At 43.5% G+C, this 24,126-nt stretch overlaps 1 protein-coding gene across 22 annotated transcripts in view; it reads right to left on the bottom strand.

The window, feature by feature from the left end:
• ANK2 (ankyrin 2) overlaps positions 1 to 24,126 on the bottom strand; it is a 176,529-nt gene that overhangs the window by 67,322 nt on the left and 85,081 nt on the right. For 19 of the 22 annotated variants that reach the window (XM_027689833.1, XM_027689834.1, XM_027689855.1 and 16 more), the window contains exons 6-17: positions 21,301 to 21,486; positions 20,836 to 20,859; positions 18,881 to 18,979; positions 17,688 to 17,786; positions 10,572 to 10,670; positions 9,734 to 9,931; positions 6,802 to 6,900; positions 6,513 to 6,611; positions 3,983 to 4,081; positions 3,562 to 3,759; positions 1,761 to 1,859; positions 1,128 to 1,226 (exon numbers count right to left, since the gene is read on the bottom strand). In XM_027689833.1, coding sequence (XP_027545634.1) covers positions 1,128 to 1,226; positions 1,761 to 1,859; positions 3,562 to 3,759; positions 3,983 to 4,081; positions 6,513 to 6,611; positions 6,802 to 6,900; positions 9,734 to 9,931; positions 10,572 to 10,670; positions 17,688 to 17,786; positions 18,881 to 18,979; positions 20,836 to 20,859; positions 21,301 to 21,486 — 1,398 coding nt within the window. The remainder of the gene's footprint in view (positions 1 to 1,127; positions 1,227 to 1,760; positions 1,860 to 3,561; positions 3,760 to 3,982; positions 4,082 to 6,512; positions 6,612 to 6,801; positions 6,901 to 9,733; positions 9,932 to 10,571; positions 10,671 to 17,687; positions 17,787 to 18,880; positions 18,980 to 20,835; positions 20,860 to 21,300; positions 21,487 to 24,126) is intronic. The other 3 variants (XM_027689852.1, XM_027689853.1, XM_027689854.1) reach the window with 2 other exon arrangements.

Below are 24,126 nucleotides of genomic sequence, written 5' to 3'. Positions count from 1 at the left end.
GTTTGACACCTACATTTTGTATAACCTATGTTGCAAATAATCACTTCTGACTGATGAGTGACATCCCCCATGATGACTGATGGGTGCACACTCTCCATCACATTATGCTTTTTCAGAGCACGTGGGTGGAGATGTGTTTGCATATGGAATTTTGATGTGTGTGTCAGTCACTGGCTGGAAACAGCAAAGGGAAAGAATGTTTTTGCAATCAAATTAACCATTTAAGCACAGCAGAACGGCATTTGCTGGCAACGAGACAACCTCCTAATTGATTTATAACACACCATTCAACTAAAGCTGTGCTGGGGCAGAGTCCTCTGAGGGCTTCCCCTCAGGGTCCCCTCACCTACGCAGTGACACCAGGACACCCCACTCCTAACCCCGTGAACAAATGCCCTGTGTCAGAACACACATTTCTAATGTCATTGCTAATATTGCACAACAGTGAAGCGACTTCCAGCTGCCAATAAAGCTGTGGTGGGGCCAGGTCCCCTCAGGGTCCCCTCGCCTACACAGCAATACCATGACACAGACGCTGCTCCAAACCCTGGAATGAATTCCCAGTGTATGTGGTCAGAATATACATTGCTGATGTCATTGTTAATATTGCACAAGCGGTGAAGTGACTTTCAGCTGTGAATAAAGTTGTGGCAGGGCTGGGTCCCCTCAGGGCTCCCCTCACCTACGCTATGATACCATGGCACCTCTCCTAAGTCTGGAGTGAATTCTCTGGGTCTGTGGTCAGAATATACCATCATCATCATTGGCCATATTGATCATCATCACTGGTCTACTCTGGCCTCCAACTGGGAGACACAGAGACACGCCATTCATAACGCTGCTGCTTCTTTGAGAACACACGCAAGCTCATTCTCGAGGAGAAAAGACAATGCAGAAAGAACCGCGTCTTGTAAGGAGACTTTCCGCTCTGCCTTTTGCAACCGGACTTGTCTACCTCACGTTGGCCTTTTCCAGCAAGCATGGGTAGAGCCCTTCTCAAATCTTCCTTCGCGAAGCCTAGCCACGATGATGATGATGATGAAGTGACTTCTGGCCGTGTCTAACGCCGCGGCAGGGCTGTGTCCCCGCAGGGCTCCCCTCACGGGTGCCGGTGTGTGTGTGCTCACCTTGGCGGTGGCGTGAGGCGACGCGCCCTTCTCCAGCAGCAGCAGCGCCACCTTCTGGTTGTCGTAGTGCGCGGCCACGTGCAGCGGCGTGAGCCCGTTCTGCAACGGCGGTTACGGCGTTAGCGGCGGCGGCGGCCGCCAGGGGGCGTTAAGGGGGGGCGTTAGGCGCTGAGGGGACTCGCCGTGGACGGGGGGGATCGGGATTGGGACGGGGGAAGAGAGGGATCGGGATGCCAGGGGGAGAGGGAGAATCGGGATGGAGGGCAAGGCAGCCCGGCTGTTAGCAGGGAGAAGCCGTGGAGGGGGTGAAGCAGGGCAGCAGGCTCAGGCTTCCGTCGCCCCCGCCCCGTGAGGGAAATTTGCACTGGGGTGGCAGGCGCAGGCTTCCATCGTCCCCCCCCCACCCCGTGAGGGAAATTTTGCCCCTGTGTGTTTTATCCACTGGGAATTTGGGCGGCTTGACAGAACTGGCGTTCGTGAGCCACAGAAACTGTGCATTCTCTAGCCACGGAGCCAAACCTACCACCCTGGGGGGATGCAAGCCCGCCGCACCAAAGCAGCCCCAGCCTCCTTGGTGTGCCTACCGCACACCTAAGGAGGGATAATCCAGCTCCTTTTCTTTCCCACCAGTACCTTGCCAGCGGAATCGGGACAGGCACGACGCTGCAGCAGGAGCTTCGCCACTTCCAGGCTCCCGTATTTGGCTGCCACGTGCAACGGCGTGAATCCCTTCTGAAAAATTCCGGGAGATAAAACGCAGATGTTTGCGTGAAAGGTCACGCTGACATCTCACTTTTAAGAACTATGTACTAAGCACTTATTCTTCAATCTATATTCCTGCTCTCAGAATCAATACCCAGACCTAGAAAGAGCAGCATATCTCAAAATAAACACAAGAAAATACTTTCCCTTTTATTATTCTTTCCTATGTACGTGCTGTCAGGCTGGCAGACATTTCATCTGATACACACACTGCGTGGGGGCAATGAAGGCACTTCTTCAAATTTACACCCCAAACCAGCTGTACTTCTTCTGTTTCATGATGACAAGCTTTAGAAATATTTCCTGTATCAGTCATTGCCAGTAACAATGAAACACCGACTAAATTCGGGGAGAAAAAGCTTCAAACTTCATATTCCTCCATTAGGGCTTGTTGAAAAATTATTTGTATTTGGACTCATGTATCTATACAGTCACCAAGTTCTCCAGCAAAAAAAAAAAAACCTGCTCTTTGCCTCTTTTCATTTGAAAACTGATAGGGAAAACTCATGGATGTATGACAGTAGGTGGCAGCCTGCACTGCTGCCCAACAGGAATGTTGGGAAGCTATGATGACCTATTTGCCTGGCACATAAATGATGTTTAATGTTTATTATCATTATCATTTAGTTCCATTAATCCCACCTCAAAAAGAGTTTATATCAGGAAATCTCAAACGTTTTCAGTTCATGAATCACAGGTCTGTAGAGATATTATCCAGTGGGCTGCATCTTCTCCTACTCATAATTATAGAATGTTCCTGCAATACTAATTGCCATCGAGCAATATGGGAAACTAGGAAAGTATTTAGTGTATTTTTAGCCATTCTAATGTGATCTAACAGCTGGATAAAAGGAGAACAGCAAGCATTCCCAGTAATCTATGGATCATAATATGAAAATTGCTGGTTTAGTCTTCAAAACCCTGGAAGACACCCTGATGTTCAAAAACATGTTTTAAGTTCCAGCTGTAAAACCAAGGGTACTTCAATAAATAGTGAGAATTACGTGATTCTCACTTATCACATGCTTTAAATTTGGAAAAGATATCTTGGTATATAATTCTCTTCACAGCTATCTGTTTTCTTACACATTCATCGACCTATTAGAAACATACTGGTAAACATTTTTGGCTAAAAAACCCAATAATGATTCTGCAGAGTCTTTTATAACCCCAGACAAAATGGCCTGTTGTGTCACAAGACACCTCATTTATAGAACCACTGAAAATAGATTCAGCATTCGATGCAACTGGACAGATGCTGACCTGTATGTTTTGGGAGAATTAAAGGAACAGAGCAGAGTTATTTTACTAGTTAAGTAATCGTGGTACTGAAGAATAAGGAGGCCTGTTCATAAAAAAATGTGTCACTGCCGTTCACTTTTCCTTTTTGAAATCTTTGTCCAAAAAATCCCTACCCAGAGGACAACGGGAAAGAGAAAAACAAGGGCATTTTCAAACCTGTTGGGGACTGCGTGTTTACCAAGATCTGCATTTCGCTTCAGCGGGGAACCATCCCAATTTTAGACAGCAGTAAAATAAGCTGAAAATTTGATTAATGTGATACATTACTCCAGTCTATCAGATGGCTGTTGATTAAGAACAAAGCGAAACACTCAAACTAGTCTAATTTCTCAGTGTGAAAAAGACATAGACACGGAACATTTTGCCTTACTTTGGTGGACATGGAGTGGGAGGCGCCGGCCTCGAGGAGCACGGAGGCGACATCGACCTGGCCCTCCCTGGCGGAGATGTGCAGGGGCGTGTACCCGTTGGTGGTGGCGGCGTCGGGGTGGGCCATGTGCTGCAGCAGCAGCTGCACGATTTCCGTCTTACCCAGGCGGGAGGCGATGTGCAGCGGGGTCTGTTCTTCCTACAACTCAAATCAAGAGGATAATTAGCGCAGGTAGAACCGCCCCGGACGCCACGTCCTGGTTGATGCCCACACGCTCATCCGTGCATTTGTTTTGCAGAGTCATAAGAAGGGATAATGCAAAAAATGGCAGTAACGGAGGAGAGAGTGGTGACGAGTAATTGCCTGAACTCCTCTGCTTCTGCCAGAGGAATCAAGAAACCATTGTAAGCAGAACACCTACCCTGGCTCGGGCATCAACCAGGGCCCCGTTCCTCAGGAGGCAGCGCACCACTTCCACCTGCCCGGCACGTGCCGCCATGTGCAGCGCAGTCTCTCCACGCTGCAGAAAAAGCAAAAGCATTTCAGTGTCCTAAACCCCCACTAAGAAATAGAGCTCTGACAGCGTAACTCCCACCCGTGACAACTCGTGCAGAGACCCGCCTTCCTGCCAGCTGAGACTCTGGCTTCAGCCCCAGCACGGGCAGCTCAGGATGGGGTGTGAACACATGGTGCTGGGCCTTGGGTATGTTTTAGATTGCAAGCTGGGAGATCCCAGACAAACATCATCTCGACTACAGAGGGTCAGAACAAATCTCCTGGCTCATGGAAAATCCTGCCACATAGGTTTGCTCTGGTCACATATGTTCCTCAGCCTTCTGCATAGCAGCCCATCAGCTCGCGTGCTGCACAGAAGATAAGAGTACACTGAGCCTTTCCCTCTCAAGGGATTGCAAGGCACATGAGCCTCAAGATGGAAGGGGCTATTTTTCCAGATGGTCCCTTCCTGCTTGCTGTGTGTGGAGCTGGCAGCATAAAAAGGCCTTGCAGTGGCTGAGCACAACCGAGCCAGCATATGAAATGTGTAAAATCTGTGCTCAGCAGCGTGGCTCTCTCTCCTGGCTAGGGAATCAATCTTGTCTCAAGCCTTTGGTAGCCCACAGAATTTGGAGGAGAATATGAAATTTTGGAAAGCTGAATGGTGCGATATGGAATTTCAGGTCAGGTATGTTCTTTTTTGTAGGTTTGCAAAGGAACACTGAAAATGAGTATTCCTTGGCAATGGCATTTCTAGCTTAATTTTGCACTGTTCTTTGAGTGCAGTGTCCTAAAGTGGACTGAAACGGTCCTTGTGCAGCTTGTCAGTACCTGGTACATCAGGTACTGGGACAGTTCCACAACCAGGAGCTCTGTATTTATCTGTCATGTCGTGAGAACACAGCAGGGCTGATCCTTTCTTTGTGTTAATTGTTCATTTTTCTTACACTTGAGCTGGAGAATATCCTGTTGTAAGGTCTTTAGCCCCTTGACTATCAATTAAACTGCAACTGCCAAAATGAACACTCTGGTCAAGATCTTTTACATCAGAATGGGAATCATGTCTTCTTGTCCTTGGTCTAGATGTAGGGAAAGAAGCAGCCTGAGCTTGCCTGCTCCTATCAACTTCTAATTACAGCAAACCCTCTTCACCAGGAGTTGATTTGTCATTTTTAAATTAACATTGTATTTAATATAAATTAACATAGCCGTGATTAGTAAATAGGCAGCAAACAAAATCCCACAGCCCTAGCTACAAATCTTAATAATTTCATCTGCATAAACTTCACTACCTGAAGAATGAGCTGTTTAAAATGTGAATAAGGTTTACATTTCACACGCTCTAAAGATCAAATTTCTACAAGGACCCTTTTGAGCTTGAATTAGCAAAGCAATTTAGTTTTTGGAAACAGTAATTCAACAGGGATCCCCAGCTTACCAAGTGAAAGCCAAGACACCTGCGCAGCAGAAATTGTAAAGTGTTAAACTTTGCACACAAATGACCAGTAACACAATACTTTTAATTGCTTCCACAAGAATTTCTTGTTGGCTTTCATATCATCAACAAAGTCATTATATAAAGACTGCTTCTATAAAAAAGTATGAAAAGTCTGTTCCAATGAGTCACATAAACAACTCTGTGTGCTCAACACTTTTACTGCGTCCCATATCAGGTTCTTCTGACAAAAACTAATGAGTCCAGCTTTTGTTGTTGAGAATACTTACCCATAAAACCTTATTTACTGGTAAAAGGTTGCTCTCAAAGTACTAATGGTCCTGAGTTGAATATTTGTTTATACTGACAAATTCAAACAGTAAAATACTTATGAAATACAGCTCAGAATGTTCTTTTTATTGTTATTCTGCTTGGTAACAAGGCTGTTGGTATACAAATACTTATTTCTATGGTAAGTCAGGTTCTGCGTTTTGTGTTACCTCCCAAAGGTCACATTTTCTAGATTTGATCACCAGTTCCTGGACTTTCCTGTCCAAGAGGAACATCTTGATTTTCACAGTTCTACTTTTTGTTCATTTGTTGGGTTTTAAGCATTTTTGTGCCCTTTCAGTGACAGAAATGACACAATCTCATGGCAGCCAGCAAAGCTACTCAGGCAGAAATTACAGCCATTTGGAGTCAATTTTCACCCTTCAGAATGGAAACACAGGCTTTGTGGGATTTGGCTTATAATCCATTTTGGATGTATTTGGTGAGCTTTGTCCGTTTCTAAGGAAAACTTTACCTACTCAAGCACTGCTGGAGAACACAGGAAACCACAGATGGCTTATAATACCATATACAGTCACCATTTCCCCCTCTGCACCAAGAGAATAATTTCTCCTAAAACGCAATGAAGTCCTAAAATATCGTTAAAATGTGACCTTTGGTTGAGCTCCATGATACGCCAGAGACTGCCTGGAGGTACTACATGGATGATTCTAGTCAAAGCCATACTCACAATGTTAGTGACATCGGGAGAGGCTCCGTTCTGCAGCAGAAGGAGGACTATGTTCAAGTGGCCCATAAATGCAGCCACGTGTATTGGTGTGAGGCCCGACTGCGAAACAAAGCAAGAGCAGTTTTACTCCCCTGCACGGGCGTAGGGAAGGGGCTTCTTTGTTTAAATAAAATAAAACTGAGGCGTGACAGGAGAGAGAGAGAGAGAGGCAAAAAAGAAACCAAAAAAAAGAAACAAAAAGGGCGAGAGAGATGGAATGTTTCTTCAGGACACAAAACATTTTTTCTACCTCTGTTATAGCCTGGATTGAAGCCCCATATTTCACCAGGAGTTCCATGACTTTGATGCGATTTTTCTTGCAGGCAATGTGCAGTGGAGTAAAACCATTCTGTGCGAAAGACAGTCATGTTAGTTGGAAACATGCAGCTACACTTCCCACACAGCTCCGTGCCGGCATGCCGGGAGCAGAAGGGTTAGAGTACCAGAAGCAACTGCTCTCTAAGCACGACAGGTTACAGATGAATTACAGACATCTCCCAGTGTCTGAGGCAGAACAAAGCAGTGCTGCCGTGCTCTTCTCAGGCAGTGGAGACAAACTGAGCTTCCACCTCCAAAACCCAGATGCAGACATGCCCATCCTGACTTCCAAGTGTATGTGTGCACATGTCTGCATGTGGTTCCCCAGGGAGTACACACGTGTCCGTTAAGGAGGGCTTACAGTGGTTCCCAAGAGTGCCTACCAAAAGGGAAATATTAACAAATTATAGTGATTACTTTGGAATCAGTGCCTTTATAAAGCATTTTCTATACCTCTCTAGGAGAATCACAGAATCCCCAAATGGTTTGATTTGGAACGGACTTAAAAGTTCATCCTGTTCCAGCCATGGGCAGGGACACCTCCCACTGCACCAGGTTGCTCCAAGCCCTGTCCAACCTGGCCTTGGACACTTCAGGGATGGGGCAGCCACAGCTTCTCTGGGCAACCTGTGCCAGGGCTTCACCACCCTCACAGGGAAGATTTTTTTTTCCTAATATCTAATCTAAACCTACTCTCTTTCACTTTAAAGCCATTTAAACTGAGAGACAACAGAGCACTTCTTCCACACTCCACCTTACTTGGTCATTTTACCTGTAATCTAAGCACCTGCGTGTATTAATTTTTATATTTATGCCTCAATCCAAGACATAATATTCACGTCTGAGTGTGTGTGTGTGTGCATTGTGTGAGGTGTCTTAAATAAAGAGCTACCCCTTCAGCCATGGTGTGGTGATGAACTCTTACAGTTCATGCAGGTTAAGCGTGTCCCTAAAGCTAAGCAAACACGTGACTCACCGTACGTGAACATTTTAGTGAAAAGCACAGGTAATGTTTTTCTAGATAAGGTTGAGAAATTGCTGTATTTTCTAATTAAGAGCATCAGCATTGCTAAACAATCAACCAGCAGTAACCAGGACCTAGCAGGGAAATCTTAGCTCATGGGAAGAGGCATGTGACAGATTATTCTACAGGCAGCTTCTGTTAAGGGAAATGTTAATTACTAGTTGATTTGAAGGTGCTAAGAACACACATAGTGCTTGTATCCCCAAAGCATTTTGCTAACATTAACAATCATTTTTTTAAATCTAGCTGAAAAGTAATTATTTGTAGTATTTATTCCATCGCAGGACTCTGCTGAATATTATTACTGCTTCTCCAATTTCTAAGGAAGGAATCAAAACCATCTGATATTTTACCTCCCACACAACTTCTCTCAATATATTTCACAGGGAGTTTTACTGTTTCAGAACTTCCATATTTGCACTGAATTTTACTGACTGAGTTGATTTAATTTTGCTACTTCTATTTAAGTCAGGAACAGTTTGATGGGGGAGAAGAGAAGGCAGAAAAAAATGTATCAGTAACAGAAATTATGAGCTTCATTTAATGTATTAAACACCATAAACAAGCCAGAGGCAACAAGTCCCTGATGGGAGAGGAAACAAGAGAGAGGGGGGAAAAAACCAGTTTGGTGTGAAGAGAGCAGAGAGGCAGCAGCCTGAGGGTGTTCTCCTTTCATATCAGATGTTTCCCAGGGAGGAAGGGAGGGGGAGAGAAGGTATATTTCTGGTCATGGAAGGAAAAAGATTTGGGGGGTAGCATATAAAGTGTATGTGTGGGTAGCTGAGGAAAGTACAGCTAGAGATAACCAGGAGACTGGCAAGAAAAACAAAAAAAGGATGAAAACAGCATCAAAAAAAGATCAGCCAAGTGAACATGACACTGAGAAAGACAAAACAAGGAAAGCACAAGGGGAAGCAAGAGGGGTTCCAGGATTTGTGGGTATGGAAAGGCCAAGAAAAATGAGAGGGCAGAAGAAAATGGTGTCAATAAAGTCAGTTCCAAGGAAGTAAGGGATAGGGAGAGAGTCTACACAGGAAAACGCTGGGTCCTACTGGGGGCAAGAAGCTGGGGAAGGCATCCAGGCAGCCTGAGGGGGAAATTCTGTGGGGGCCCTGACTAGGGCAGGCAATGGCAGACTTCGGGCCATGCAGAACCACCTCAAGTGTTCACAGACTCTTTATTTCCACTACAGAGTGTAATATATTGCTACTTTAACTCCCATCCAGCTATCAGTTCCTGTTAGAGAAAATTGGAACCTTGTCTGGCTTTGGATAGATTAAAGACTCTTGAAATGTTCCAGGAGCCAAATGTGATGTTTTTCTCTCTGTTATGAGTGATGGTTTGAGCAGTGAGTGAGAGGAATCATACCTGGGTTCCTGTAAGCATCAGAACTGGTTTTGAAAAGAAAGAAAAAGGGCACCTAATAGAGGGGAATGTCATAATTTGATAAATGCAGAAATATTACCTTTTCAACACATTTTCTCTATGCCAATTAACTTACTGCTTCGGTTGAAAGCTTAGAAATTAGTTATGTATCATATCACACAGTATGGACAACTGAAGAATTAAATCAGTAAAACACCAACGCATACATCAACATCAGCCAGAACTGGCTCTGATTTTAGGAACTCTGCAGAGCTTCCAGACCTGCCACTACAGCCACGTGCCATGGGATGTGCTCCATGACACACCAGCAGGTGTGAACACCCCCCTGTTGCTACTACACCTATTTAAGGCTGTGGAGTTTGCTGACAGCCTTTTCACTCGGCCTTCCTGGCAAGAAGAGCTGCTCCCCTGCCCTGCCCAGCTTTGTTCCACGGCACAGGAGGGACATGTTTACCAGGGCCCGGGCGTTGGGGTTGGCTCTCTTGTCCAGGAGGAGTTTGGTGACACGGTAGTGGCCGCAGTGCGCGGCCACGTGGAGGGCGGTCAGGTAATCCAGCGTCACGTCGTCCACGGGGGCCTTGTGCTGCAGCAGGTGTTTGACACACTCCACGTGGTCCCCCTGGGCTGCCATGTGCAGGGGAGACAGTCCATTCTGTGGCAAAGGAAAACAGCAAACTTCTAAGTGACTCTCACTTAGATCACGGCGCACATTGGGAAGGTTATTTGTTGTTGTGAGGAGCTGCTCAGTGGGGTTTGCTGTTCTACAAGTGTCTTCCTCTCATTAGTTTGATCAAAGGGACAGAATTTCTAGGAAGTGCATTAATCTGTGTTTTCCAGAAATGAGTAAGAACACACTGAAATAATTTTCTAAGTCTGAAATAAAAACAATTGGGAGAAGCTGCAAGTCACAGGTTCTCATTATCTCATATAAAGGATCAGAAAACATGTAGCAGGAATCACCTCCTAGGAGTGACCAATCTAGCTTTCCCATCTGTGTGTTCTAAGGCTCAGGAAGCAATACAAGTGAAGTGCTGGCAGTAGCACTCCATATCATGTGTTTAGTCTGGGGCAAAGAAGTGCATACTTCTCATATATTTGGAAAGGATAGTCCCTAATTACGTAAAAAACCTTATTTTGGATCATTCTATCCGTTAACGCATTTCCTTTGGGAGGGCAGAAATGTTCCTGTCTCCTTCCTTGTCCTTTCAGTGGGAAATTACACAGAGGTGCTCACATATTCCAATAAGACACACAGAGGTGTTCACAGGGTCTAACAGGACACACACACACACCTTGGTCCGTGCGAGCAGAGGGGCACCTCGCTCCAGGAGCAGCTCCACAACCTGGTCATGTCCGCTCCTTGCAGCACAGTGCAGCGGGGTGAGTCCATCCTTAAAGCAAAAGGAGGGAAAAACCAATGAGCAAATCCCCAACTGCCCATCCTGCCACCCTGGGGAAGACCCTTCCAGGAATGTAGCCCCACACATGTGCGGAAAAGCTTCTTTTTCAACTCCCAACTGAAGTTGGCTCCACAATGAAGTTCCATCTCTGTTCTTCCTTAGAGGACACTCTAAGGTTACTGTTTGAGAGAAGCCTTAGAGTGTTGAAAGCCTTGTGTGTTGAAATCTTTTATCAAAGAGGATAATGTGAGTTTGCCCTGCCTCCTCCCCTCCCTCTCCTCTGCGTTGCCTCCCTGGATAATGCCTGCTGGGCCAAGGATGCTCCATTAATCAACCCCTTGTCCTTTGGACTGCCTTTGATGCAGGGATGAAATGGGAAATGTTCATGCTAGAAAATATGCTCTAGAATTTTCTCCTGTTTTTAAATAAGCAGCAGGAGAAAGAAGATTTTAAAACAGAGAAAAAAAAAGAGAAACAAAACTAAAATTTTCATTTCTGAGATAGAGGGGTGAACAAAGAGCTGACAATTCTTGCCTAAAATTACTGTGAGACCACAAACTCCACAGTACTTTTTTCCATTGCAGAAAACCATCCTGTACCTAAAGACTTGCTCAGGCTAATGATGACAGCAGCAGTAGCCAAAGATGTGCTGATGAAATACTTAAATGAAAGAATGAATTCTGGGTACTTTTGCTGCAGTTTGGACTTCATGCAGAAAAACAGAGTAAATATGAGGTAAGAAAAATTTTTCTCCCTTCCTTATCTCATTTTTCCAGAGGCTTTTCAGAGATATGTGACAGGGGTGATGTGTGTCTCGGTGCTCACTATCTCCCAGGCATCCCTAAATCCCACGGAAGCTTCACAATGAATTTCAAGAGATGCAACATCAAAACCAGAATTCACAGCTTTCAGCACTTGGCAGGTGGGGTTGGGGTAAAGAATTGGGTATAACTGGCTTACTTGGTATTTTATTCACTGAAATTTCAGAGGTCCCTAAACCAAGTCTTTATATGCTCAACTGAGGTATATTATCATCTCAGTGCCAGAGGGATCATACAGATAATTCCCATTGGCATTACTAAGGTGAGAATATATCCCAAAAGCACTTCTAGACAAGGTATTTACTTGGTATTTCTTTCCAGTTTCTGGCCTCTTGTGCTCTGCATTTTTAATCAGTGTGGGAGGTTCACTTTCCTTATCTGCATGGTGGCTTTGATGTTATTCTATTTAATAAAACAGCAAAAGAAAAGCAGAATTGTGTGAATCCTTGAAAAAAGCAGGACAAATCCCCAGAGGGAGAAAAAGAAGAAAAATACAAGCCAAGAAACACATCAACTCTGCAAGAAAGTCTGAATAAACCAAAAAGAACTAAATCATTAAAAAACATGATTTCTCCTCTGTTCTTATCTACAATTCCCTTTAAAAGCAGAGATAAAAATTTGCTACTTATCCTATTCTATCCTGGCACAGCTTCTTTGCAGACTTCCCACAGAACTCTCTTCCCTGCCATGGGGAAAACAGCACGTGTATTTTAAGATTATTGTATATTTAAGACTTTAAATTCTACTTTTGCTTCTGTGTTTTCTTCAAGGGTGAGGGAAATTACAGGGAGAGAGCTGTTGCAGCAGAAGAATTAGTGCAGGATACACCAAGGACAAGCTGACATGAGCCAACATCACGAGACACACCAGTGGACCAAATCAACCCTGCCTGTGCCATTATCTGTTTGCAATGAGCCTCAGCGCTCTGAAGGGGATGGCAGGATTCTGCATAAGCACTTTTTAAATCATTCCTTTGCTAATTCAAGAGCACCCAGTGGCCATAACATCCAGCACATCATTTGACAGGACACGCAACGCCGAGTCAAAGGGATGGAGACTCCAAAGCACAGATAATGGATATCCCATAAATACAAAGGCTGTCATGCCCAGAGACAAGAAATTCAGCAGCTGTGTGTTTTGAGAAGTCCAATATTTATTTTTTCATCTCCCAGGTGACATCCTGCACCTGGTGTTCTGCTGGTGCCATACCTGGTACTTTCCTCTCTCACACTCTGCCATGTCACTATTAGAAATAGCACTACAACCCCCTATGTATGGAAGCCATGTAAGTCCATCAACCCTAATTTCCTCTCAAATGACTCTCAAAATACAAAGTAAACTTTTGGGTTTTTTCCCTCCCCTTGAAAATCAATCACTGGCCACCTTTTAACCTGCAAAATTAATTCTGAATTCCGAGCGTGACGCCTAACTGCAGGGCCTGGGAAGATAAATTATTGGGTTATTCCACAAATGCTTTCCTTCAGCTTACCAGAGAGACTGTGACAAAAAGAAGCTGTGCTTCTGAGGGCTTTTTAATGGGAAATGATGTGGGCAGCATCTTCACAGGACAGTTGCTCCCATTCAGTGCTCATTCGACCACAGACTGCTAATACACATGAATGTCAAAGGCCAAATTATCAAAGAATTCTTCTAAACTGCAGCTGCATGATCCTATTTTTATAAGGGTGAAGTAAAATTTTAGTATTCCATGTGTCAAATACGCAAAATTGTCTAAATTTTCTCGACAAATAAAGGGCTTTTAATTTGTTCATTTTTCATTATGACTAAACCTCATCTCTTTAAAAATGAACGAGGCGAGTCTCCCTCCTGCTCTAAGCTCTTGGCATAATTAAACATGCTGTAAAGTATTCCTCCAGGTCTGCCATTCAAAGTGCACATTTTAAAAATACAGCGAAAACATACAATGCACTTGCTTGAGTAATAAGGTATTAACATAAAGAATTCTAAATAAAAGTCATTATCTACATAACTTGCTTAGACACCCCGTACAACACCCCTTCCTACATGCTTGTAAACATTATACGAAGCCACTGCATTTTTTATAGCAAATATCTGCATTGTGATGAGATATTTATAATCCGACATTGCTTTAGGAACGGCAAAAACTGAATTATTAGTGCTCTGTGTGTGTGTGAAGACGAGGAGAAAATGTCACAGCAGCTTTACTGCAGGAAAAAAATCACTGTAAACAGAGTACGGTGCCACTCCCATGTGGAAACAACAGAGCTGTGCCTATTTTTTCAGGATGCAGATCCACAAAAGGCGATATTACTACAAATAAATCTCAATAGGTTCCCAGGATGAGCATTAAGGGGTGTCTGAAGCACATCCCCCCCCCCCAAAAAAAAAACAAACAATCCAAACCAAACCAAAACCATCTGAGTTCCGCCGCCCACAGTTTCCTTCCCTCTCTTTTCCCACTGGCACTGCACATCTCCATGACTGACCTGCCACTTCTTTCAGCTCCAGCTGAGACTCCTTTCTTTCCCGTGGCCCTTCTCCAACCCAAATGGTGCACCACACCTTCTCCCACCATCACCACAACTACTCCCACTCCAGCTGCCATGCTCCGGGCACACCACACCATTACTTTCCTACACAATAAGCTTCCCCTTCCAAGACCGTTTCATTCCAGGTTTTTTTCCCCAACTGTAAATCTTCTGGGTGAAAGCCTGCAGGAGGAGAGTCTAAAAGTCCCCAGAGCAAGAAAAATCTAATTTCCATGTTGGCAAGATGGAACAGAAAGAACACAAAAAGTGTGACAGCTTCAGCGGCTGAGACAGGTGAACATGTTCCCTCCCCCTTCCAAGGGTGTTTGCACACTCCCACAAAAATGGAAATTCCAGTAAGTGACAAAGGCCTGTGAATAACACTGTATTTTAAAAGTAAAAAAAAAAAAAAAAATAGAAAACCTAAAAAAGCCTTTCTTATTCTTTCTTTTCCCTATATAATTTATAGAGAGAGATGATAAAAATAGAGATATTGCAAAACCTGCATTCAGAAAGAATATTCCTAAAACCTTTTAAGAGCCAGGAACATTTCAAAATCCCACATGTCCTTATTTTTACTATGCCATTATATGAGGATTCTTTATTTAACATAAATACACTTATTTTGGCCATACTGGAATTGCTCAGCTTTTAAAAGCTTACAGTTATTCTCCCTGTAGCAATCCTTTTTCAGGAAGGCTGTAAATGTTTTCCTTCCCTCAAAGTGCCAATTGATAATTGCCACTTTACTTTTGACCACATGACATCAAATTAATCATAAATTGAAATTTCCACCAACTTTCAGAGAGCAAGTTTCTGCACAACAAGTCCTTCCAACCCCCAACTCCACTGAACCACCACCAGAAGTTGAACAGGTCAGAAGTTTGGTCAAATATTAAAACTTTAAATTAAATTATGTCACTGAAGTTTTTACTCAGGTAAACACGTAGAGAATATAGGTTTGAGGAAGATTTGAAATTTGAAATATTTTAGTCTAAGAAATTTTGCCCATTAATTACTTAGTGAACAAAACCCCAGATAAGGTTTATATGTAAATGGAAGTAGCACAAATGTATGGAAGATATTGTATAGTATGTGCTATAATATTATTTTATTGCCATATAATAATTATCTATTGTTATAAGACTATGTTTTATTATTATATAATATTAAATTACTATCTCTAACAGATAAAAGTATCCTCTTAATATATCGGGGAATGAAGTTTACATTTTCACTTTGGATATAATTTAAAAGAGAAATTAAATTCCACATTTAAAAAACTTAGTTGAGGAAAAAAAACTGTAAAACTTGCCAAAAAAATTAAGTAAAATATTATTTTAAAATATGTAATTGTTGCAAGGAGATTTCTTAGGGATTTTACATCTTTATGTTCTAATGAGAAATGCCATAAAACTTCAGCAAATGCACTATGAAATGTATAGAAACTAAAAATACTAATTCCTGCAGAAAGCAGGGCTTTACATGCCACATTAACTATGGAACAGCAGGACACGTGCATCATTTATTCCCTTTGAAGAACATACATTTTAATTCATATTTTTAGACAACACGGGGGATCCTAATGAATCATTCCAGTGGAATACTTTCAAACATAAAAAAGCTTTCACAGATTAACCTTGCAAAATTGAAGTACTGAGGCTCACCTAAAATCCATTAAAGGAAGTTTTTGCATCTCAATTTATGCAGAATCAGATGGAACAAAGCAAGTTAAAAATAAACGGAATGAAAGCAGCGAGGACTTTTTTAATCAAAGAGCCTATTTTGACGTGGTACAGAGACTGAGAACTTGGCAATGATACACCCTAGGACATTTAGTCCCACTGTTTTCCAGGGATTCTGACCTACTGGAGGAATGCAGGTGTTCCTGGGAAGAAGTGGAAAGGCAGTAGGGAAGGCAAGAGTGTTAGTACTCATGGTCTGTCTTTCCGCGTACAGAGCACATGCAGCACATCACCTGCCTCCTCAACACCCTACGGATTCGTGGCCAAAGCCAAGCACACAGGGCATGTGGACGTGGCACAGGGAGAAGAGAGAGACACCGAGACAATATAAACAGCTGGCACAAAGACATGGACAGCAAAACCAAAGCTCTGGAATCTTCCCCACTGTGGAGCACACGCCGCCGACCGTGCGCCTCTGAGCAGGAGGAAGCTGTGGAGCCTGTGGGAACTGGGATAAGGGTGCTTTGGGATACCTTTATGGGTTTTCACGGATATCTTTGTGCTGACATTCTGAGCAGCTGACAAAGGGCAGGGAGCCAAGACAATGAGAAGACTCTAAAATTAGGCCCTTCCACCCACGTCGGGCAAATCCTGCTCTTTCGGATTCATTCACAACTGTGCATCAACCTTCAGGGGTGAGCAGGGAAGGGAACACACCCTGACCTCTTAAAATCCAAAACATACTTTACAATCACCTCTGTCAACCTGTCTAAAACAAGTATCTAAATAGTGAACAGGAAATAGGTGAACTCAATACTGTCATTCCACAGGCCAGATGGACTGTTTCTGTATGACATGCTTGGGAGCATGTGCAATATCTGCCTGCAGTGTACTATTACCATTTTAGGCCTCTTTACCATGGGATTTTAGGCACTTATTGTGGAAAATTTGACCAGGGATGATTTACTGCACACCCGCATGAGAGGCAACTTTTTCCATCAGCAGTAGTTCTTAAAAAATGAAAGAAAAAAATAGCAAGAAAGATATCATTTCACAAATAATCAGAAATTGAAATCATAATCACATATAGAGTTAGACAACAACAGCGATTGTCTTCTGAGCTCATGAAGCAACACATGGCTGATGTAATTAATAACTAACTACAGAGGCTGAATGAGCCCCAAGGGTACCTGACTGCAATATCCTCTACTTTTCTACTTTATTAAACAAAAACCCATGTCCAGCTCTAAATTCTGTATTCTAAACACCCTCTATTACTTTGAAATACAATTTTACAGACCAAGTATTTAAAAGCCAGCAGCTCTCAGCAGCAAACCCTGTGCAGTTCAGTCTGAATAAAAGACCACGTTTTCCCAGGCGACTCCAAAATCCCATTTCAAATAATTAACCCTGCCCATATAAAACGATGGATTTTTCTTTTGTCCTGAAAGACTGTGAAATCACCCACAAATAAAGAGCAGAGTGATGATGTGGCATTGCAAATAGCACAGCTGGGAGGAGGAAGCCAGTGAGAGTCACCTAATTCTCCATGGTTTGTCTGGGGAAGGGCAAGTGGCTGCTGGCACAGGGCAGGTTACCTGTTCCCAGTTATTGCCTCTCAAATAAAAAGGGACTGGCACGGACATTTAGGAGTCAGGCTTAGCTGAATCCAAACCCTCTGCTTTCCCACAGCTGTGCACCACACGTGTCACATGAAATTGGACCAACTAACAGGCTTATTACCTAAAAAAGAGCAGTTTTATCAGCTTTTTCTTGTATGATACAGGCAGATTATTCAGGAGACTAAAGGAAATAGTATTTCTGCCTCCTACTATCACCAACACCTGCTGTTCTTTAGTCTGATAGCATAGAAAACAGTCTACATAAAACAAACACACACCAAAAAAAAAACCCCAAAAGCGAGCAAGCAAAAAAATCCCAGTCCGCTCCCAAGGAGGGAAAATATCATATTCAGGGAACAGAAAGACTCACCCTGGTTTTGGCATCGATCTGCCCTCCGCGATCCAACAAGAGCTTCACCATGTTTGTGTTTCCCCTTTTGGAAGCCACATGCAGGGGGGTGATTCCATTCTACACCATGAAAAGAACAAACAATGAGCCGGATGGATTTTGGAGGCGTGTTAATGGGGGTGAGTTTGGGATCGGATCACAACAAATGAGACCATCACATCGTAGAGAAGAAACGAAAACATAGTTGAGCATCAGAGCTGGGCACACACCATACAAGCTAGAGTTAGTAATTCCTTTTCTAAGCAAGACTTTTTGTTGTTTTGGGGCCCTCGAATAAACAAAGCAGCGCATCTGCCCAAGCAGCAAACATGGCAGTCCTGGGGTCAGACACACAACAACACACACCAGAGTCCCGAGGAGTCAATAGTCACAAAACACTGACGCCTCTGAATCACTGCAACGCACACAGAGTACACAAACGCAGCAGGGGCAGGGCCCTGTGCAGGCTGAGAGTCCCTGAGGACGTTTTGGGTGAGGCAAGAGGTTCTATCAGCAGCTACTCCGGGTTGGATATGGGACGAAGACAGTGTGGAAGGCAGAACCCTAAAGTAATTCAAAGCGTGTCTGGCAAAGTTAAACAGCAGACTTGTGATCCAGGAGCCAGGTTGAGGTCACCAGAGGTTTCCAGGGCACCAGATGCCATACTTCCAACTACGTAATACGCAACAGCAAAAGGACTGTGGTACGTAGCTCTGCAGTTGTTTACCCCAAAAGAGTTTATATAATGGCAATATACCCTGTTTATCATTTTCAAAATATGTTTATATGTGAAAACACCAAATTAAAGTGGCATACTGAATACTGGATACTGGGAACAGCCAATCAATCCTACACCTGTTCCCAGAGTATGTCTAACAGACAGAAAAGCTCAAGTCAGTTGACACATTAGGAGAGTATCAGCTTTCTGGAGCTGGTCAAAGGAGCCTATTTCCTCCAGCTGGGAATTCTGGTCACTACACAACTCCCAAGGCCTCTGAGGCATTGCACGGAGACAACCTTTAAAAATTACCTCAAAAAACCCCATCTTTGACCACAAGAGAATTTCAGCCTTACTTCGCTCCTCTCTTAACTCAGTCCCTGACTAAGAGTTAACACAAAAGATCAGCCCATTTTTAGGCCAGTCCAAGTGAGAAGATCAAGGAAAGAGTCCGTACCCTTGCTGTGAAGTCGACGGCAGCTCCTCGGTTCAGCAGCAGCGTGGCCACGTTGACGTTGCCATAGTGTGCGGCGATGTGCAAAGGTGTAAAGCCACTCTGCAGAGGGAAACAGCCCTTGTTAACACAACTCAGTTTATACAAGATCATCAACTCAACTACAACTTGATTTTAAACCTGCTGGTAAACAAATGTATGGTGTCCATTTTACCCACTTCACCTATATTATAGCACAGTCTTTTCAGGGCAGTTTTCATACTAAAGGTTATCAAAAGTACTTCAGTCTTTCATTCTCCAACTTAGTCTTTTGCATCTGTGGCCAGAAAGTAGTTTTCATCTTAGAAAGTATTAATGTATTAGCCGTTCTTGAAGAAAATAAGGGAAGTTTCCTTATTACAATTTGGAAGCAACATGGATCTCATGGGCTGCATCTGTTTACTGGGTTTGGATAAATGATAAATGTCCACAAAGTTGCTAGTCTCTTATTTTCTTATTTTACTGCTCTTAGAAATAGGGAAACATATTTCCCTCTGGATTTTTTCCCCTTTTTTTTTTTTTGAAAGCAGTAATTATTTAAAATGTAATCCAAGAATTCGGTTTACATGAGAAACTTAGTAGCACAGTGAAAGAATCATAATTATTTAAGTTTATGTATGATTTGGATCACAAAGGATCTGAAGAAACTTTGCCATCCATAAATAAGAAACAAAAATGATTTACTTATTGAGTTTGGAACACTAGAAGGTGAAACCTGCTCCAGCTACAAGATACAGAATCGCTTGACAACAACAGATAAAAAGATTAAATTTTCAGAAAGTAGGACACAGAAGCTTTCAGCCTCATAAGTAATTCAAGTAGAAAGGGCCTTGCTTTTGAGGTTTCCCTGAAGAGCTTTACACTGATTTGATTGGATCTCACTGATAGTTACAGAAAGAGAGAAGTACTTTTGGCTTCTTGACTACGGCACGTTTTACCCCTTTCAGTGGACAAACCACCATTTTAAACTCCTCGTGGAACAAAGGAATGTAGGCACGTGTTGCCCTCCTTCAGCAGGCACTGCAGCAACACTTCCACGTTCACCACAGCGAGGAACATTCCCGTGGGTGGGTTGGATGCCAAGAGAAGCTGCCACCCTTCGATTCGCATCACCGGCTGCCTCCCGGCAACCTGCTCATGTGTGTGCACACACCAAGTGGGAAGTGCCTTCCCATGGGTGCACCCATTCATAATTCATTCCCTCCTCTGACAGGAAAAGCTCCATTATTCAAAAAGCAGGCATTCAAATACCAACTGCATTCCTGGAAATCGTTCTTTTCTCCTAAATGCAATAATAATCTTTCGGGGAGAAATCCCGGTTCGAGCCAATCAGAGCCACGATTTTTAGTGGAAGTGTTTGGAGAGTTGGTATTTCCAGAAGCCATGTGAGAAATGTATTATTTAGTGCAGGTAAATTCTGATTGTGTGCTATCCCTTAGGGCTTTGCAAAACTTTATGGAAAAGATCATAATAAGAACAAGGGTAAAAATAAGCAGATGCCCTGCTTTTACCTTGGGGAATTTGATTACATTTATCATTAGAAAAGATGGAAAATTAATTTTACCATTATTCCGGCTGAGCCAGACACCTTGATTTAGTTATGCCAAGTGAGTGCATTTTCATAATTAATGAAATTGAGCTAAAAAAGCATCTTTATCCTCTTAGCTCCATTACTCGCTTCAGAGTTCTTTGAACTGATGTGAATTCTCAACAGTGTCCTTCACCAGTGACACAAAGAAAAAGAAATTCTAAGACAAAGAATGAATAAAAATAGGTTTGCTGAATCCCAAATTTCTATGTATTAAAGAAAGAGCCATATCTTCACTTTCAGTGCTAAATAATAAAGAAATATGGCCACAGAGCAGAGAAAATAATCATAAGTAACAGAAAGAGTAATTAAAAATTGTTGATCTCGGTACCTCAGTCGTCCTATTCACCATCATCTGATGCAGCGTGGTTTGGGAAAAAGAGGAACAATATTAAAGACTGGCCGCAAAACGAAGAACTATGTTGCTTTTTTTTGAAATGAGTTATGCTGTTAATTATGGGAAAAGCCATTCGAGCATGCATTAACTTTAAACACAACCCATATTCCCATGGGCAATAAACCAGTACCCTATTTAACAGGGAAGCAGCGATCCTGCCTCCATTCCAGCACCTTCTGGTTTACGAATAACGCGGAAAAAGCTGGTTACCAAAGAAATGAAAAGTAAAAAAAAAATTTAAAAAAAATGAGCAGGTTGGAATTACTGCAAAATTAAATATCCTGCTGGTGGTAGCAGTGGAGGAACGTGTCTCTCCACACCGAAGTTACCTTTAAGGGTTGGGATGAAGGGATCCCGGGGGCCGCCCACCCCGTTACCTGCCCGGCCGCACCGCGTTACCTTGGACTGCACGTCGGCGTTGTGGTCGTTCTGCAGCAGCAGCGCCGCCGACTTGGTGTCGTCCTTCCTGGCGGCGATGTGCAGGGCCGGCAGCCTCACCTTGCCCTTGGTGTCGTTCTCCAGCAGGATGGCCACCGCCTGGTTGTGCCCCTGCTGCAGCGCCACGGCCAGAGGAGTGAAGCCGTCCTGGGGGAGAAGAAACCAAGGTGGTAAGACGGGGGATGCGGAGCTTCCGTGACTCGCTCGCACGCAGGAATCTGAGATGCCCGTTGCCAGCTGTTTCCCACCTCTGCACCTCCGTCTCCATCAGCAGCACAACATTTTAACCCTTTTCAAACATCTTCAAAAGGCTTTCAAATGTTTCAAATGCTTTTGAACAGCCTTTTCCACTTTGGCCTTTTTTTAAACTCAAGTACAAGCGAAGCATCGTTCTACAGCATCTCTCTTAATTGCTTCCCATCTTAAAGCATATTTTTAGCAATTTTTTGGTAAATTTAATGAGCACTGAACAAACTAGATGTGAAAAATATACAGGGAGCCTGTTTGTGAAAAGAAAATGTATCTTTGGATGCATTTGCTGCTGTTCCCCTTCCAAGTTACACATGGACCGTGAGTCAAGAAAGCCCAACCATGTTTAGGAATTTATTCTAATCTGAAGGAGCAAAATCGCAGATTATTTGTATATCTTGGAAAAACAAAGAAAAATATCCCTGCTTGACATTCCTAGTTTTAGCTCTGTTTTAAAATTAGTTTCAAATTGTCTTGCTCCTCCACACATGCCTGGGATGGCCAGTGCTTTTAAAACCCATCACATGATCACAGCCTGCTCCTCCTAGCTGAAGTACTGCCTGCTCCCAAATATTCTCATTTGAAACCGAACCTCGCTCTGGTCATGCACCCTCCCCAGGCACAGGTGTGCTGTAACCACATGAGAGATAGGACAGAAATGCTTTGGAACAGGAACATGGAAAGAGGGTAAGATAATAAAGGCCAAGTTAGGAAGGAACCAGAGCTGACATATGCTGAAAGAAACATCTGAAGAATTGCCAAAGCCATTTTTCCTCCTAGTAATCTAATAACTTCTGCGTTGAACGGTGGGTAGGTGTGTTGTAACAGCGATACTGCCGCGGTTTCTGCCTGTAACAGAGATTAAATTCTGTGCAGGGAATTAAAAAGGGGTGAACAGCTGATGAAACAGCTGAACTGTAAAGATAATTCTGAGATTGGGGCTACATAAGGTGTTGAAATGGCTTAATGCATTTGCCTTTCGCCTCTGGGAACATGAGAACAAATCCTGGATTAGAGGCCCTGTGAAACTGAGCTCATCCTTACCCTCCTTTTGTATCCCTACGTATGTAAGCCTGGGAGGAAAGGAAACGCATTCAAAGGCATTGCAAGTGTCAAAGCTTCAAAGACAAGATCATCCATTTGATTTGCACCATTTCATCGTCCATCCTTCTCTAAAAGGACACCACTCTTTCTGCATTCCCTCTCCTATTGCTTCTGGAAAGCACGGTCGACCAGAGCTTGGAGAAGGCTTTTTATTTCCTGACGTCCCATGAGGAGCACCAGTCTATGATGCCAAGCACAAGGTCCTTCTCCATGTATTCCAGTGGCATCCACAGTTTGGGCTGCCATCCCACCTTATTGAACGTGCCATTTCTTCATCCTGTTCATGAGATGAACTCTGGGAATGTGTGGAAACAGATGGTGGCTCAGGAACACTCACAGAATCATGGAAACCTCAGCAAGACCTGAACCTAAAACTGACCTAGGTCTGCAAGAAGGATGTCAATAGCCTTTACCTTCCAAGCTACAAAGTGACAACTGACCTTTCTCATGGCAGCAGACAGACATGGAATCAGGTTCAAAGTGGGGATGTTTTATTTCTTTCCTCCCCTCTACCTTTTTTTATAAAGTCAAACTATAGTGTGACTTCTTCACATGAATTATAACCACCTCAGTCTCACAATTCCTGTAAACTGACTGAATTCCCAAGTGCAGCCAACCATCCCAGCCAACAAAGTCACTGGGAGAAAGGCTGCCAGCAGGTGACTGTGGGCTCCTGGAGAGCCCCAGTTCCCCTCGGCTCCCTCCCAAGGAGTGTGTTTCTGCCACGTTGCCTGGCAATCCCACGGGATTTCATCCTTCAGAAAGCTGGCATGTAATGTGATCACCTCAGAAAGGATTATTTTCAGGAGCTGTCACCAAATGGTACAGTATCCACTGAGAGAGGGGACAGTGAAACAGCTGGTAATGCTGACAAGTTCTCTTCCAAGGGAAGGAGAGGGAGCATAAATGCACCAGCATTTCAAACTCATCCACCCGTGGGGGCAATCCCGAATGGGAACGTTTCTGGACAGACTGTGGAAAAGTAAGAAACATGAGGAAAACCTGTGAGTGGAAAGGAACTTTCCCATTGCTACTTCACATGGCACAAACAGGAAGGTGACACACTTTGCAGCACAGAGCCTGTTCACTCATCCCCTTGACTTGGAATAAAAGAACACTTGGAAGAAAGAGAGCAAGAGGAGAGAACAGAATGAGCACAGTCCCCATGTTTTGCCCTTAAATCCCTCCTTAATTACTGTGCTTCAGTTCCTCCTGAGATAGAGTCTCATCTCTCCAACTTTAGTGTCTGCTCTGCTTGCACTGAAGTCACTGCAGGTTTACAAAACAGAACCCCAATTAATATCCTCTTTTCTGCCTTGACACCCACGTGGTCCAGCAGTAGAAATAAAGTGTCCGTGGAGAAAACAGCACGTGGCCTGCTGAGCTCATGGATGTGATCCTTGTCAGCCATTTGATTTCCAGCTTCCACTGCTC

The sequence above is a fragment of the Neopelma chrysocephalum genome, unplaced genomic scaffold (genome assembly GCF_003984885.1).
Source record: "Neopelma chrysocephalum unplaced genomic scaffold, ASM398488v2 Primary Assembly neopelma1_78, whole genome shotgun sequence".
In the NCBI taxonomy this organism is placed as follows: Eukaryota; Metazoa; Chordata; class Aves; order Passeriformes; family Pipridae; genus Neopelma; species Neopelma chrysocephalum.
This window is presented reverse-complemented; position numbering and strand designations above follow the sequence as displayed.